Source organism: Macaca fascicularis, chromosome 17 (genome assembly GCF_037993035.2).
Source record: "Macaca fascicularis isolate 582-1 chromosome 17, T2T-MFA8v1.1".
Lineage (NCBI taxonomy): Eukaryota > Metazoa > Chordata > Mammalia > Primates > Cercopithecidae > Macaca > Macaca fascicularis.
The window spans coordinates 63,774,469-63,793,213 of NC_088391.1; the positions used below are offsets into that span (position 1 = coordinate 63,774,469).

The window sequence follows — 18,745 nt, forward strand, 5'->3', positions numbered from 1 at the left end:
GTATGGTACTTTATGTTTGTAAAAGTGCTTATAGATAACTTTATTTCCTACTTATGAATTTTCTCTATTAGCAGGTCAAAATTTTGGTTGATCACATGCAACTCAGCTGTGTGTTGCTGTTTTGCCATTATAGAGTTAGTTCAGTATGCTTTTTCATTTCAAAAAGATGTCATGTTAGAGATATAGTGTAAGGCATTAGTGAGTCCACTCTTAATAAAATTATTACATTTCATGAGGAAATGGTGAAATATTTTTCTCTTATGAGAACTTTAGTAACTAGGAAGCAAGAAGAGTTTTGTCAAGATAACTTCCTTGTTTTGAAACTTACATTCTTTAAAAAATTCTGCAAGATTATCTTGAGGTTCATCTTAAGTATTCATGCGTAATTCAGTGAATTTTATTTGTATGAAAATCAGTTATTTCATTGATGAAACATTTGTTTATTAAAATGTTTATATTTTAGGGGGTATTAACTGTTTTCTGAGATTTCTTTTTATCTTATCCAAGTGATGAGCTTAAAGTTTCTTTATAAGGTACATCTTTATGAAGATACCCATCAGTTATAATTATACTAGAATGCTTAACAGATTTATTAGTAAACGGTGATAGATTTGCCTCTTTATATTAAATTTAAAGTGCATAAGCACTGCTTAAAATTTAGATTCATAGCCACCGACATGGGTTCTATTTTGGTCTGAGGTGGAACTAAAAACATCAATTTTTTTTTTTTTGAGACAGAGTCTCGTTCTGTTGCCCAGGCTGGAGTGCAGTGGCATGATCTCAGCTCACTGCAAGCGCCGCCTCCCGGGTTCACGCCATTCTCCTGCCTCAGCCTCTCGATTAGCTGGGACTACAGGTGCCCGCCACCATGCCCGGCTAATTTTTTGTATTTTTTTAGTAGAGACGGGGTTTCACTGTGTTAGCCGGGATAGTATTGATCTCCTGACCTCGTGCTCCACCTGCCTCGGCCTCCCAAAGTGCTGGGATTACAGGTGTGAGCCACTGCTTTCTGGCCAGAACCTCAATTTTTAATAAACAACCCAAGATTCTAATGTGGCAGGTTCATGGATCATGACTACAAATCATTTTTTAAAGTTATTTTTGTTAACTTATTGAGATTTAAAAATAACCTTAAATTTTTAATTATATTTCACGATTTGAAATTTATATATTGACTGGGCTCCATGAGTCATGCCTGTAATCCCAGCACTCTGGGAGCCTGACGTGGGTGGATCGCCTGAGGTCAGGAGATCAAAAACAGCCTGAACATCGTGAAACCCCGTCTCTACTAAAATAGAAAAGTCACCTGGGTGTGGTGGCAGGCACCTGTAGTCCCAGCTACTTGGGAGGCTGAGGCAGGAGAATCACTTGAACCCAGGAGGTGGAGATTCAGTGAGCCGAGATCGCACCATTGCCCTCCAGCCTGGGTGACAGAACGAAACTCCGTCTCAAAAAAAAAAGAGAGAGAGAAATGTATATATTAATGCCATTTCTTGCCTCTAATATAAAATTAATATATTTTAATGTATTTAACAAATTCAAGAATATAATTGGAGTCATACACTATTATGTTACAACTTGGACTTACTAAAATCCATCTCTTGCCTATACCTCTAAAATCTCTAAAAAATTGCTCCTTCACAAACCTGTTAAGTTTTTACAAATAACACAAATGACTTATGGATAAAAGTGCATGAGGGGAAAAAATTCATGGGAAAGCTAAAATGAATGCAATTTTAAGTATGACATTATTGGGAAGAAGCTTCATTTAGCTGATTGTTTTATACATGCCGTATGAAGAGACATAATCTTTTAAAGAGTAATGAGACTTTTTTTGTCCTTTGCTACTGTGTGTATAATCTTTAGTAAATCTAGGAGCTTTTAAATTTTAGGGGCAAGTTTTGAAGGGCTTATTGGGTTTTGAGATGAAATTTTGAACCCAGTGGCCAAAAGGGTGTATCACTACATTATGGCAGAGGAAAACTCAGGAGGAAACTTAACCAAATACCTTGGTTTAAATCCAGAGATACCATGATAACTTCGTTCTCTTGATCTGCATAGTGTTTCTCAAGCCAGATTCCACAGATATGTTTTGGAGTATCTAAGAGTTCTTTCTGATAATTTTTAATTTTATGATTTAATTGTTTTAATGACCTCAGAAATTAATAGATGTATATGATGGTTCATCACGATGAGTAATTTATAATAGAGTACTATCACTATGATGTCATTGCCCATGTTTGCATTTAATTTTGTCATGGCATTAGCACCACAGATGACAGTTTAAAAAAACAGTAGTCAACTGTCCAGGCACAGTAGCTCACGGCTGTAATCCTAGCACTTTGGGAGGCCGAGTCAGGAGGGTTGCTTGAGCTCAGGAGTTCTAGACCACCCTGCCCAACCTGGTGAAACCCTGTCTCTACCAAAAATACAAAATCTCCAGCCTGACCAACATGGTGAAACCCTATCTGTATTGAAAAATACAAAAAACTAGCTGGGTGTGGTGGTGCAGGCCTGTAGTCCGAGCTACTCGGGAGGATGAGGTGAGAGAATTGCTTGAACCTGGAAGGATGAGGTGAGAGAATTGCTTGAACCTGGGAGGCAGAGGTTGCAGTGAGCCAAGATTGTGCCACTGCACTCCAGCCTGGGTGACAGAATGAGACCCTGTCTCAAAAAACTACCAAAAAAAGAAACCCAAAACCAAAAACTTCGCCCGGTGTCGTGGCTCACATCTGTGATCCCAGGTAGGAGGATTGCTTGAGCCTGGGGTAGGGGTGGGGGAGCAGAGGTTGCAGTGAGCCAAGATTGCACCACTGTATTCCAGCCTGTGTGACAAGGTGAGACTCCACCTCAAAAAAAAGAAAAAGAAAAGAAAAAAAGAAAAATAAGAAAGAAATAGCCATCAACTTAATTTGTAGGTTAGGTATTTCAGCCAGATAAAGGCCAGGTGCTATCATGCATTACTATGAATAAAAGTTTCACAGTTCAAATAGAGAAAAATGATGGCAATATAGTCATCACACTACTGAGCATAGTCTTGCCAAACTCAAAATTAAATGAACTCCTGCTAATTTTACTGTTTTAATGTTAAATTATATAGTCAACATTACTGAATAGAATAAGATTGCTGTTTAGGCTTAGTTGAAAGGAGGAAGTAAAGGAATTCTAGGGGATGAAAATGTGAATGCATTTCATTTTTTCTTTCTTTTCCAGTTCAAATTATCCCTCTCTCAGCTGTCTTCTGGCAGGCAGCTGGATCTGAGTGGAAGTCTTGGACTTTGGGAAAGCTAGTGTTCCAGTTACATATTGCTGCATAACAAAATCACCCTAAAACTTGCTGTCTCAAAATAATTTATTTGTCACAGCTCTGAAGGTTGTTAGGTTCAGCTGAGTTTTTCTTACTTCACTGAGACTGGGGTCATCTGAAGTCTTCTTTAGTCACCGGTTTGGAGCCAGGATGATATGACCAAAACATCACTCCCTTTCCATTTGACCTCTTCATGTGATCAGTTTGGGCGTCCTTCAACATGGCAGTCTCAGGGCATGGCGGCTGGCCTCCTCCAAAGCAAGCATTCAAGAAACTCAGACGAAACTTAAAGACTTCTTAGGATGTAACTTCAAAATCCCAGAAAATTGCTTCTCCCACATTCTTTTGGTTAAGCAGATCATTAAGAGGAATAGACGCACTTCTTAATTAGAAAATAGCTTCCTGCATACAAGGGAAGAAGTCGATAGAGACCGTCTTGGAGATAGGCTACCAAAATTTGAGATTTCTCTCCCCTGACTTGAGTGAAAGCCTAGAAAATGTGAGAGAGCCCCAAGCAAGGGCAGAACAGATTGTCAGCAGAGCTCGGCCTATACAAATCTGTGGATTACTCCCTTTACTCCTCACCCCAAATAAGGTGGATAAAGTCTCCTTTGCCTCCACTAGGTGAGGGAATGGATGTACAGTGTTCTGTTAAAAGAAGGACTCTCACATTGACCTTCAAACCAAGCCCATCTCTATTTGTTTATAGGAAATATGCTTAATGCAAATTGATAAAGATTGAAAAATGGGCCAGGTGCGGTGGCTCACGCCTGTAATCCCAGCACTCTGGGAGGCTGAGGCAGATGGATCACCTGAGGTCTGGAGTTCGAGACCAACCTGGCCAACATGGTGAACCCCGTCTCTACTAAAAATACAAAAATTAGCTGGGCGTGGTGGCAGGCGCCTGTAATCCCAGCTACTTGGGAGGCTGAGGCAGGAGAATTGCTTGAACCCAGGAGGTGGAGGTTGCATTGGGCTGAGATTGCACCACTGCACTCCAGCCTAGGTGACAAAGCAAGACTCTGTCTCAAAAAAAAAAAAAAAAAAAAGAAAGAAAAATAATTACTTAAATAATTTTAAGAAAAAAATTATATAATAAATTTTAAGAACAGATTATATAGTTTCTACTTTTTATCATAATTTAGTGAAACCAGAGATAAAAGGTGAGGAGGAATAAACTTACGTGGCAATTAGAAACGTATCTTTTGGATCAAACAGGAAAGAAAAACTGAAAGCAATTAAAATGAGAACATTTTTGGATCAAAATTCTTAGACACATTTAAAGGAAAGGAAATCTTTAAAAAGATTTAAAGGAAAGGAAATCTTTAGATTTGCCAAAGGAAAATCTATAGCCTTGAAATGCCTTTATTATTTCAAAACAGATAAAAAATAAAGACATGTAGTACTCATCTTGAGAAAGCTGGAAAAAGATAAGTAGAAGTAAGGTGTTTGGAATTAATTGACGTGAAGTAAGGGAAAATACATACAATTCTGTGGCAATAAGCTTGAAAACAGAAAGGAAAGTGATTGTGCCAACAAAATATAGTTTACTAAAATTGACAGAAGTGAGAACTTGAATTAGAACAGTTACCATAGAGGTATTACAAAAATGAGTAAAAGTGTACAACTGATAAAATTACCAGCAGGTTCACAGATAGATTACCCCAAATGGGTTCACAGTTGATTTAAAAAGAGACAGCTAGTTCCACTTACTTATACTCTACCAACTATTGAAAAAGAAATTTCTGAGAAAGAGACTACAAAAGCAAAATAAAACATTAAGGCCAATTTTATTGACTACTACAGATGTAAAAATTTGAAATAAAATGTTAACAAATGAACTTTACCGTTGTATCAAAAGAATAATACTTATGATTAAACAGAATATATTCCAGCACAGAAAGCATAATCCATTGCATCAGCAAATTAAGGGGGAATAGCTTCATGAACATATGGACATATCAGATGCAACAGCAATTAGTGTTGAACACTTAAGATTTTATCGCTTTCTTCATATGAGCTTGTTACCTTATGAATGAAATATCTCCCCCCACATTCATCTCTAGCAAGAAAATAAATTGATTCATATGAAGAAAACTAAAATCTTGAAACATGGAAGCATCATACCTTAAGTAAGACAAGCTCATTAAAATAGCAATTTTTATGATTAACATATTAATCAAATGTAGTTATAGTCTCATTTTTTTCCTGATAATTTGTAGGCGTTGTTGGAGGGAAGAAGTGTGGTATAGGACTTTATCGTTTCTATCAACTTTGTTAATACTTTTTAATTTTTATTGATCTGTATTTCCAGACAAGCTCTCAGTCTGTCATTCAGGCGGGAGTGCAGTGGCATGATTACACCTCACTGCAGCCTTGAACTACTGGGCTTAAGCCATTCTCCCACATCAGCCGCTTGAGTAGCTGGGACTACAGACATGCACCATCACACTGTTACTACTGTTAAGGCTTATCTCAGTTACTCAAAAGGCATGGGAAACCATACTTTTCTTGCATTGATAAATTTGGGGGTTAATAAGTGATACTTTTAAGATAGTTTAGCAACTTGGTCTCTTTAACATTAAGACTTAAATTTGTTTGGTTCAAACATATTTGGGTCAATGCCTGTTGAGAAGCCAGTATTTCAAATTTGTTATGGTAGTTTGCTGAATAAAATGTTGGCTATAAAAGTTGCCTCCCAGTACATCAGTGTAGCATTTTGCAGTGGTGGAGTCTGCTAGACCCATGAGCTAGGGGGTGATGTCTTAATACTCGTAATAGAGTGTGTAATGCAATAATGACCACATAAAAATAAATGAGCCAGTGAATCAGTGTACACACTCTGCAGAAGCATCAGGTAAATCCAGAAAAGTTGACTTGCTAGAGCAATAAGTAGGAGAGACAGAATCTGAACCCATGTTTGTTATTCCAATCTAGGGTCCACCACATGTGATGAAAGTTACCTTTCTTCATTCTTGAGTTTTGTTGGGCGTGGTGGCTCACGCCTATAATCCCACTTTGGGAGGCTGTAATCGCAGCACTTTCAGGGCTGAGGCGGGCGGATTCCTTGAGTCCAGGAGTTCAAGACTACTCTGGACAACATGGCAAAACCCTTTCTCTACTAAAAATACAAAAAACTAACCGAGCATGGTGGCATGCCTGTAGTCCCAGCTACTCGGGAGGCTGAGGTGGGAGGATCATCTGAGCTTGGGAGGTTGAGGCTGCAGTAAGCCGAGATTGTGCCAGTGCCCTCCAGACTGGGCAACAGAGTGAGACCCTGTCTCAAAAAAAAAAAAAAAAAAGCCTCGGCCAGGCGCAGTGGCTCACGCTTGTAATCCTAACACTTTGGGAGGCCGAGGCGGGTGGATCACGAGGTCAGGAGACCGAGGAGACCATCCTGGCTAACACGGTGAAACCCTGTCTCTACTAAAATAGAAAACATTAGCCGGGCGTGGTGTCAGGCACCTGTAGTAATCGGGAGGCTGAGGCAGGAGAATGGCATGAACCCAGGAGGCGGAGCTTGCACTGAACCGAGATCACGCCACCGCACTCCAGCCTGAGCGACAGAGCAAGACTCTGTCTCAAAAAAAAAGGCCTTAAATATTTATTTGAATTCACATTTATTCAAATGGATATAGTTGAAATTTTAGCATGTAATAGAAATTGTTAAGATTTTCATTTTAACGCATAGTAGACTTTACCACTTCAGATTTTGTCTGTCGTTAGAAGTCAAAATTCTTTTTGAAAAATTTCTTGAAGATCTTAACTATGACAAGAGTTGTCTCTGGCAGCAAAACAGACTTCATTGTGACTTCAAGGGACAGCCTATAGCAGTCAAAACTTAATTAGGTTTCTTGTTCTTTTGAGTATTTAATTGCTTGGATTAGATTATTGATAATGTGAAACTTGAGGGAATTCTGACAAGTGAATTCTTAGTTTTCCAGAATAGCTAACCAACTGTTTCTTACCATTCACTGAACTGTTGTCCAATGTAAACTGCTTCAGATTTGAACCTTAAGGTAAATGTCACTATATCCTATTTCCAATTCCGTAGTTGTCCTCCACACAGGCAGGAGTTCTTCATTTATTAAAGATTTATTTTGAGACATAGGTTACTGCTTTCTTCTCAGTTTACATCATGGGAGAGACAAAAGACTTCAATGAAGTTTAGAAATTCATTACATCCATAGTAATTGCCTTTTATTGAGAACAGACATTGAGACTTGACTGTTATTGGCCCATTTACTATGATGTAGAAATTTTCTGTTAGAAAGGGCTGATGACTGGAAATTTTATGTGTCCATTTCTTTATGTTTGAAAAGTTTACTTTTTTTGCTTCTTTTGTTTTAGTCTATTTAATGTCCTCTTTTGTTCCTCTTCTTCCGCAGACTCTAATTGCAAACCTTCTATGTAATAGGCAGAGTATTAGTTACTAGGATTATAGAAAACTTCCTTAAAGTTTTCCTTATGATGTGGGAGACAAGTAATGGCTGCCCACAGCACATGTGATACATTTTTCTGACAGGTAAGAATCAGGTGTTGTGAAAAAAATAGGATAAACTCTAGGTTAGAGCTGGAGCTTAGTCTTCCCACAAACGTTTATGCTAAGCTCAAGCCACGGAAGGATGCAGAGGAGGATACAAAATAGTCTTTTCTACTCTCCATAGCTTTAACCACGGTTCTACGTAGTCATGGGGTTTATTTTGAGGGAAGATGCTAGTTTTCCTGTTTCCAATGCTATGTCTTACTCTATTTTAATTGCTCACAATAAGTGCAGGAGATTTTTAAATTCAAAATACAAAAGTAATAATTTTATTTAAGGGGAAATTTTCCAGTTGAAAAATTGTAAATAAAGTGCTGGTCAAATATATGCATTTCTATACTGCGCTTATACTTGCTTCTGTTTATACTTGCACATGGTATTTATATTTAAAGATTTATAAATATATACATATATGATATATATGCTATATATATAATATGAATAATACTACACTCTGTATATTCTCCTATGGAACTGCTCTCTGAAAATCCTGAATATTTCAGGGTCAGATTATCTTTATCGTTTTAGATCTTTGCAGTTGCACTCACAGAAAACACTGCTTCTTTGGGAACTCGTCATCTGGATACCCCACCTTACAGTATTTCTCATTTGCAGACCACTGGGACATTCCTCTTTGTTTAATGAAAGCCTTGCTCTAGATTTAGTCTTCCTTTCCACTTCAGCTGCTACCTAGGTTTTATGTGATTAATTCATCTGTAGCCTTGGCCTTGAATTTTATTGATCTCATCTCTAGTGATTGCCTTTTCTCCACTTTAACATTCAGTCTTATAGCCCACATTTGGTTCCTTGTCACCCAGAACTGAGTTACTTCTGAAGTTATCAATTCACTTTGATCCACTAAACATCCTATTTCCTATATTTTTATGTTTTCCCATTGTCTGCTTTCAACTTGTCTTTAACAGAATTTCCAATCCATATTATTTATTTCTTTATCAATCCTTTCCTAAATTTATTTTCTTCCCTCACCACGTTATCGGTCTTAAACTTTTTTTTTTTTTGCCAGTATCCTCTAATTCCTCTCCCAGCTTTCTTTTTATCAAACCAGACTGAAAAACTCTCAACTCTTTATTTTTCTAGCTGAGCACTACTGGCAAAAATCACACAAGCAGTAACAAGCACTGTCAGTTTATTGTTATCAGCCTCAAATGGACCCACACAATTGGTCATAATTCTATTATTTCTAGTTCTCTCATTTTTCGCAGAGGTTACTAAGGCAACCAGCCACTCTTCTTACATCTCCAGTTTTCCAGATTTCTTGTCACATTCAGCAGATGACTTGGCATTTCATTTCACAGAGAAAGTGGAAATCCTCAGATGAGAACTCCCACGTTGTCCTTCCACCAAATCTACTCACATCTGTACTCATTCTGGTTTGTTTGTTCTTACTGTTTATAATGGAAAGAGTCTTGCCCTCAAGGGGTGGGAAAATTGTATGCCTTTAGAAACCAGGTGGATAATATAAATTTGTGAAGCCTTAGGGTAAGAGTAGGCTGTGGCCTGTAGCAAATTGATAAGAGCTATCTAAAATATTCAAGTTGTTAATACTCTGTATCAGCTGGAAAAAAGCCTGCCTTGATGAACATGGCCTCTGATCTAAGACTAATCTCCACATCTAAGCTGTGGATCCCATATCCTGAAGCCTTTTTCAGGAGTATGCTTCATTCCCCTGAATATGCCCCCTTTTCTCCAACAGTAATTCATCTTTTGCTATTAGTTGTTTCTTATCAATATTTGAATATTGTCAAGCTTGTTTCATCTTTTAAAACCTTCATTGACCCTGTTTTCTTCTCTAGCTACTAGATTTTCTCCACTTTTACTGTTAAACTGTAGAAAGAGTTGCCTACTGATTTGGATTTGACAAGCTTAGGTTAGAGTCCTCACTCTACTGCTTAGGAGCTCCGAGACTTTCCAAGCCTCAGTTTTTTTCATCTGTGAAGCTGGGGATAATTTTTACATCCCATCATAAATTTAAGTATTATGTCAGACAATGTATATAAAATAGCCAAAAACAAACACGTACTGAGTATTTAGATATATTTGTTTTAGTCCCTGGCACTCCACCTTCTGCCCCTACCCCTGAATACTCTAAAGGCTTTTTGTTGGTTCTCAGTAGTATTTCTTAGTACCAATCAGTAGTGTTTCTCAATATTATTGACTGCTTCAAAGCACTGTCTTCCACTGTTTTTCCTGACACACACCCCTGGTTTACCCATTGTTTCTGCGAATACTCCTTTGGGTTTTTTGGGATAGCTGTTTTTTGCCCATCCTTTAATGTTTATATTCCTTGTATTTATTTTCCTCCAAATTCCGTCATGGCATTTGTACAGTTATTAAAGTTGAACTGTTAATTTGGCTGTGATCTCTTTGGAAGCCAAAGCAAAGAGGAAGCATTCTAACAATATTAATTTATAGTTAATCAGCATTTACTATGTTAGGCATTTTTATAAGTACTTTACATGTATTACTTGATATATGCCTCACGAGAACTCTGAGGTAGGAGACCAGAATAGAGAGGTAAACTAACATGTGCAGAGTCTTACTGCAGGAATTCAATTTTAGACAGTTGAATTCTGGAGCTTGCCTTCCTAGCCATAACACTATACTCTCTTCCAAAACAGTGACCTGATTAATGGTGTTTAGAAGGGTAACACGTTCTTCAGAAGAACTAGAGATTCTTGTAGGACTTAGGTCCGAAATGATGTATGTGATGATCCTTCAGGAGGTGATAGCGTATCCTCAGCTGTAATCCCATAATAAGTACCATGGTAACATTCCATTCTCATGGAAAACTTCAGTGTAGAACAAGAACATAATACCATACCAAAGCAAAACACACTGAATATAGTTTTTCCATAATTTCTTCTTTTAAATAGCCCTTCGATAGAAATTTGGGGACTGAAATATCAAAGTTATATTTAGTAGTTTAAAAAGGACAGAATTGTCTTACTCATCTTTGTATCTGTAGTGCCTCATCCAGAACCAATCACACAGAAATGATCCAGTCAGTATGTGTGGAGTGAATAGGACCTGATTTAGCTGGTCAGCTACTTAAGCAGTAGTGACTTAACACAGGATGCATTTAACATGCCAGCTTCTGAAGGTGGAGTTGATTTGTTGCAAGATTTGATGAGTTCAAAGAAAGAAAATAAGTAGGAATTTAGTCCCATCTCCTTCCCTTCCCAGCTTCCCATATTTAATCATTTCTTTATTGGCCTTTATTTCATTCTTATTATATACCTGGCAATGTTTAAAGTGGTGGAGGTCCAGCAGTGAGCAAGACAAAATCCCCACCCTTAAGATGTTTACACTTTGGTGAGATAAAGAGAAAACTAATATGATGGTAATGATACAGTGAGATCAGTGCTCTGAAGAGACAACATTTAGATTATATGCAGGTATTCAGGCAGTGGGAACAGGTTAGAAGCAGCATTAGTGGGTTCAGAGAACTTCAGATCTCCATTAGGGTTGGAAGGTGAAGTGTGAATATTAGGAATGGTGAGAAATGGGGCTTGTAGTAAGCAGCACCAGATTGTAAAGAACCTTGTGACCAACTTTAAGGTTTTTACTTCCATTGCTCTTCCCATATCAGCAATGCCTTTCTTACATGCTGCTGGCATGGGGAGAGTAGAGGGAAGAACAGTGTAAAGATGTGTTTCCAGGGTCACACGATTCCTTTTTTGATGAATACCAAAATTGGAACTGCGTGATTAATCTCTTCAGTAATGATTTTTCATTGTAGATACTGATATCCATATGACTTTTCATCTCTAAATTGTAAACTCAAGAAGAGGAAGTGTATTTTATTCGCTTCTGTATCTTTAGCATCTGATAGTAGTAACTCAGTAAATGTTTTTTAAAAGCCATTTAATATTTGTAGTCATTTATGTTTTAGCCTAGTAACTAAAACATAGTTGTTGTATTTTTTAATTTGAAAAATAGTTTAAGTTTTAAACAACTGAGTTTACAGACCACTGTGAACTTAAGATTACTTGCCTTTGAGTAGGGAAAAATTACTAAATTTAAAAATCGAGGAATTTTTTTGTTGTTTAATTACAAGGACGATCACAGCTTGACAGAAGACTTCAATACAGAATTTGGTCAACTATTTTAAGTGTTTAGTCTGAAATGTGTTATTATTCTTTTGATTTATAGACATATGAGGAAGATAGAAAAAACTACTCTGAAGTTCAAATTAGATGTCAACGTTTGGCCTTAGAATTAGCAGACACAAAACAGTTAATTCAGCAAGGTGACTACCGCCAAGAGAACTATGATAAAGTCAAGAGGTAAGTAGTTAAAATGGCTGTGGTAGTAGTTCTCCATTTTAACGTGCATCAAAGTCACCTGAGTTTTTACCAACAATCGTTAATTTTACTTTTTACCTTATTCTTCTTTACACAAGTGCATGCAGTTTTAGCAGTTTGTTGGGTTTATGTTGTATTTTTATATTGGTTGTTTTTGTTTTATTTAGGTGTCACTGCTGTCTTAAAATGTAAACAAAGATAGAAACCCAGTAAAATCACACGTGTGTAAATATTTTTTCAGGGTTGTTTGATGATTGTTTTTATGTAATGGAATTAATTTAAATGCTTAACAGTTTTCCCGGAAGTTTTTTTCAGCTGTTCCTTCCTGACAGAAGACACATACTCTCTCAAAAAAAAAAAAAAAAACAAAAGACACTTTCTGAGAATATATTTCCTAATATTTGCTACTAGGTAGCTATAACAAATACCTTTGTTTAACAAATATTCTTTTCTGTTGTTTGTTCGGTAATTTAATGAGCTACTACTTAGCTGTGTGTCCCTGGTACATCTCTTTTCATTCTGAGCCTAAGTTTCATCTTTTATGAGACGTTGCTAATACAGATAGCTGCACTATATAAACTAAGATCAAATAAATATTTATGAAAGCCTTTAAATATATATGTACTGTGTATGTAATATAAATGGAATGACCTTACCTTAATTGTTCACTCCACCTGAAATAATTCTTAAAATGTGGTAGTCACTCAGTGAATATTTGTTAAATGAATGAATGAATTATTTAAATTGCATAATTTAAATTATAAATTACATAATATATGTGAATTTGCAAAGATTTGTGCATAGAAGATTGGCATTTCTACTCCCATTATGATTGACACATGGTATTTCTTATATATGTGGTATTATGCCAAAATATGATAATTATTGGAGCTTTAAATCCTTGAGAGCTCTGCTCAGTGGGCTCTGGAATAAAGCTGGAGTTCAAAAGAAGCATTTAAAAATAAAGTAGAGGCATGGTGGCACATGCCTTTAGTCCCAGCTGCATGGGAGGTTGAGGTGGGAGGACTGCTTAAGCCCAGAAGTTCATGGCTGCAGTGAGCTATGATCATGCCACTGCTCTCCAGCATGGTGGCAGAGTGAAACCCCATCTTTTAAAAATATAAAATAAAAAAGAATAAAAATTAAATAGATTGTGATGCTAAGATGATACCAGTTGGTATTTTGATGTCCCCACTGCCGCTATCAATGACTGATACAATACAAAAAGGGAAAACTAAAATGCGCAGTCATCAGAATAATCCACCAGGGCCATGGATGCTCAAGGAAACAAGATGAGTCATGAGTTGTTAATTACTGAATTTGGGTGATGGGAGCATGGGTGTTCATTATATCACCTCTATTTTTACATATGTTTTCATTTACTATAATAAAAGCTTAGGAAGGAAAAATGTAGCCTTGATCAAAAAGGTTGATAAACATCTTTATGGTAGAAATTTAATAGTAAAACAAGAAAGGACTCAAACTATCACCCTTTTTAGTTCACTCAGTAGAAGAAATGAGTTTAAAAACAGACAGGTCATGAAATACAAGATAAACTGGGGAAGAAAAAACAAGCCTTTTATGCCCTGGGTAAATTCTCACAAATGTACAAAAGAAACAGGTGTGTGGATGTTAATTGTGTCATTATTAAAATAAATTCAAATGCTTTTCAGAAGCAGAATGGAAAATAAATTGAGATTTATCCTGCAATATAGTTTTTTGTAGGAGTTAAAATCATTAAATCAGATGTGAATGTATCACTTTTTTTACTAGCAGTTCCTTATTTTCTGGCATAACATAATGTTCCTAGTTTTGGTTTTTGTTTGTTCATTTTGTAATTTCATTGCCTCAGCTTTTTCTCTAAGAAATCTTGATCTCTTTTAGTGGGGAATGCTATTTAGAAATTAAGATTTGGATGCTGTGGTCATGGCTACAATGGTCATTATTTCTAGGCCCTTTGAGTAGGCAGAGACAGTGGAGGGAGAATGAGGAGGAGGCTTAACACACTATGGATGAGATCATACTGATACTTCTTTTTTTTTTTGAGACGGAGTCTCACTTTGTCACCCAGGCTGGAGTGCAGTGGCATGATCTTGGCTCACTGCAACCTCTGCCTCCCAGGTTCAAGTGATTCTCCTGCCTCAGCCTCCCGAGTAGCTGGGACTACAGGTGTGCACCACCATGCCCAGCTAATATATATTTTTTGTTTGTTTGTTTGTTTGTTTTTGTTAGTAGAGACACGGTTTCACCATGTTGGCCATGGTTGGCCAGACTGGCCTTGAACTCCTGACCTCAGGTAATCTGCCCACCTTGGCCTCCTAAAGTGCTGATATTACAGGCGTGAGCCACTGCACCCAGCCCACGTTGATACTTCTAATTCCAATTCAACACTGCAACAGCCAGTTTGAAGAGGTGCCAACTGGCTAAATATGGCAAACTTGAATATCACAATAAATAGTGACAATGATGAATTATAGTCCATTGAATAGAATAAGAATTTTTAAGTGCAGGCTAATAATAAATACAGAAAGGGATCTTAAAATTTTTTTAAATATATCATCTTTACCACTTTTTAAGTGTACAGTCCAGTGGTAATAAATATATTTATATCCTTTTTGGGAAAGAGGATCTTTATGGTTGAATGCCAACCAATAAATGTATATGCATGTAAGAATGACCATTTTGTAGCCGCATAATAATATTGATTCAGAATCATCATTGGAACATAAAACCATCAAGTAAAAGTATGTTAGGGAATAGGATATTTACACAAAGCATCTCTTCACAATTATTAATTTTAAAGGGCAAAAGGATACCTTTATAGTTAAACTCTGGCAGATGCTACCTTAACCTAGTGATCAAAGTTACTATCACCAATAATGGGATAAACTGACATCACATACCTCAGTACATCTTCATATAATACACTGAGAATGCATTTCTCTATCTGAGAATCATTTCTGTAGTATTCCTGCCCAAGTGCCTAACCTGAATCTAATAGTAAAGAAACTTCTGACAAGTGAAAATTAAGGAACATTCTATGATGCAGTTAGCCTGTGCTCTATAAAAAGTCATAAAACACCAGGAAAACTAAGAACTCTTAAAGGTTAAAGGAGACGAAAACCACATGACATCTAGCTGCATGGTAATAGATTACAATGTTATGATAATAGATCCTTGGATTACCATTATGGTGATAGATCCTTGGCTCAGGGAAAAAAATATTTCACAAAGGGCATTTTGGGAGAAATTGACAAAATTTGAAAATGGATTGTATATTAGATAATAATATTGTCTTAGGGCTAAGTCTCCTGAGTGTGATAATTATACTGTGATTATATAAGAGGCTATCTTTAACCTTAGTAAATTCACACTGATTTATTTAAGGATAAAGGGACCTAATGTCTCAGTTGAGGAAACAAGTGCACATGTATGAGTATGTGTGTGTCGGTATGTATACACATGTAGATACATGACCCTTGGCCAACACGGGGTCCACTTATATTCAGGTTTTTATCAGCGTAACACCAGCTGAAAATACAATTTTCATGGGATGTGAAACCTGAATATACAGAGGACTGACTGACTGGTGGGATCTGCAACAACTGCAGGACTTCAGCGTGTACAGATTTGCGTATTCAGGTTGTGGGGGTGGGTCTGGAACCCATTCTCTACATATACCATTAGACAGCTGCACATATTCACATATATTAACAAGAGAGAGGAATTGAAGAAATATAACAAAGCAATATTTAGTTAATATTACAAAACAAATACAACAGTATTAATGATTGGTAAGTAAAAGTATTAAAAAGAACCAGGCTGAGTACAGCGTGTCATGTCTATAATCCTAGTGCTTTCAGAAGCGCAGGCAGGAGGGTCACTTGAGCCCAGGATTTTAAGACTAGCCACGGCAAGACAGCAAGACCATCTTTCCAAAAACAAAAACAAAAAAATTAAATTAGTCAGGCACATGGTGGCATGAACCTGTAGTCCTGGCTATCTGGCAGGCTGAGGCAGGAGGATCACTTGAGTGCAGTAGTTCCAGTCCAGCCTGGGTGACAACAGTGAGACCCCCATCTCATAAAAAAAAAAAAAGTATAAAAAATGTTTTTTTTTTTAAATTGCATGTAAAAGCACAAAATGAAATTTTAATTTTTTAAATTAAAAATAATCTAAACATTCTAAAAATAAAAAAGCACGAAATACTTGTAGTAATATGTATCAGAATAGAAATACTGATAGTCATCTTTACTTATTGGGTTTGTATGTGATTGTTATTTTGTGCTTTGCTCAGCTTTTCTTCAATAAATATAATATTTTGTTAACTAGAGGAAAAAAAAGCTTTCTAAACGCTTTTGAAAAGCTGATGCAAAGGAAAACAATTCCTAACAGCCCTCTCTTTGGAAATACCAGGTGGGTCAGTGAAATAAAGTGCAAAGGCACTACTTCTGATTGCAGGGAAGTAGTTAAGAGTTAGTAAATCGATTTCTCTGCTCATTTTTAAAAATGTCTGTTGTAGGTTTTAGTCCAATTCTTGGTATAACTTTTTTGGGGAACTGGGGAACTTGTCTTAAAATGGAAATTAAAATTTAGGTAATCATAAACAGTTTGTGAATGAAATAGTCACAATAATGCCTGCCTACGTATCTACTATGCAATCGGAATGATAAGTTGTGTTTTTTTATCTTAACTGAACTGAAAGCCTAGAGCCATGTATACATTCTTTAAAAGTTTTGACCTCAAGATAAGATTGAAGATGACTAATGAAAAAATACCAAATGTATGTTAGTAAGTTTTATTATTATGTAGTTTATATATTTATTCCTTAAAGGTAATAAATTGATTTTTATGTATTTGAATAAGGTCTGAAACAGAGTCCCTTCTAAATCTGAAAAGTAGATACTTTATAGTTCATGGAATTACACTCAAGCCCCATTGCTAGTGTCTCTATTCAGCATCCTCATGCATAGTCAACCCTTTTAAAGTGTTCACTGTAAAAGGGGATGTAAAATTTACATGTCTGTTGGAATTTTTTAATAGTGAACGTGATGCACTTGAGCAGGAAGTAATTGAGCTTAGGAGAAAACATGAAATACTTGAAGCCTCTCACATAATTCAAACAAAAGAACGAAGTGAATTATCAAAAGAGGTAAGCTTATGAATAGAGTCACTTATATTGAATTGTATAGTATTAGTGAAAAAAATAGCCTGGAGTAGATTTGAGGCAGAGACTTTTTTTTGTTATGTAGTTCCTCCCAAAAAGAGACTTTTTTTTTATTTTTTAACTTTTACTTTTTTTTTTTTTTTGAGACAGGAGTCTTACCCTGTTGGCCAGGCTGTAGTACAGTGGTGTGATCTTAAGAGGCTCACTGCAACCCCTGCCTCCCAGGTTCAAACGATTCTCCTGCCTCAGCCTCCTGAGTAGCTGGGATTGCAGGCATGTGCCACGATGCCCTGCTAATTTTTGCATTTTTAGTAGAGACAGGGTTTCATCATGTTGGGCAGGCTGGTCTCGAACTCCTGACCTCAAATGATCTACCTGCCTTGGCCTCCCAAAGTGCTGGGATTACAGGCATGAGCGACCATGCCCAGCCCCAAAAAGAGACTTTTAGTAGCTATTTTTATATTTTTAAAAAGTTGCATGCCAAGAATTAGCCCTTTTTAAAAGGAAAATTTTCATGGAATGAAAACATGAAGGAAAGAAATTAATACAGTCAACATTGAAAAGTAAGATGGTATCACTCTGGATACTTTTTGTTTCTACATGTATGTAGGTAGCCACATTACAGCAGACTGTTACTCTACTACAAAAGGATAAAGAATATCTCAATCGCCAAAATATGGAGCTTAGTGTTCGCTGTGCTCACGAAGAGGATCGCCTTGAAAGACTTCAAACTCAACTTGAAGAAACCAAAAAGGCTAGAGAAGAGATGTATGAAAAATACATAGCATCCAGGCAAGATTTACATTATTTCCCACATAAATAGATATCAGTTAACACATTTTCTTTGAGGGAGCTCTGGGCTTTGGGGAAGATTAGTGATTTTTTTTTTTTAAGGTCTATAGGACAATATTAAGATAAGACCTAATTTTATTTTATTTTATTTTATTTTTTGATTTTGACATTTCTGATTTCTGTTTGCATATATTTACGTGGTGTAATTTTCCCATGTGCCTTTATTTTAAAACTTTGTCATTTGGTTTTAGGCACGTTTCTTGAATATAGTAACGAGCTGATGTATCTGTTAGGATAATTTGGATTGCAAATAATGCAGAAGAATTTAAAAAATGAAGTGAGATATGTTTGCTTTTTTTCTTTTTTAATTATACTTTACGTTCTGGGGTGCATGTGCAAAATGTGCAGTTTTGTTACATAGGTATACACGTGTCATGGTGGTTTGCCGCACCCATCCACCCGTCACCTACGTTAGGTATTTCTCCTAATGTTATCCCTCCCCTAGCCCCCCACTCCCCGACAGGCCCCAGTGTGTGATGTTCCCCTCCCTGTGTCCATGTGTTCTCATTGATCGACTCCCACTTATGAGTGAGAACAAGACAGTATTTGGT

The 18,745-nt window shown here is 36.7% G+C and overlaps 1 protein-coding gene across 9 annotated transcripts in view; it reads left to right on the forward strand.

The window, feature by feature from the left end:
• PIBF1 (progesterone immunomodulatory binding factor 1) overlaps positions 1-18,745 on the forward strand; it is a 238,531-nt gene that overhangs the window by 30,683 nt on the left and 189,103 nt on the right. For all 9 annotated transcript variants that reach the window (XR_012427009.1, XM_005585991.4, XM_015439336.3 and 6 more), the window contains exons 6-8: positions 12,024-12,157; positions 17,219-17,327; positions 17,953-18,134. Coding sequence is in view for 8 of the 9 variants with exons in the window: in XM_005585991.4 (XP_005586048.3) it covers positions 12,024-12,157; positions 17,219-17,327; positions 17,953-18,134 (425 nt within the window). In the remaining variant the exon portion in view is untranslated. The remainder of the gene's footprint in view (positions 1-12,023; positions 12,158-17,218; positions 17,328-17,952; positions 18,135-18,745) is intronic.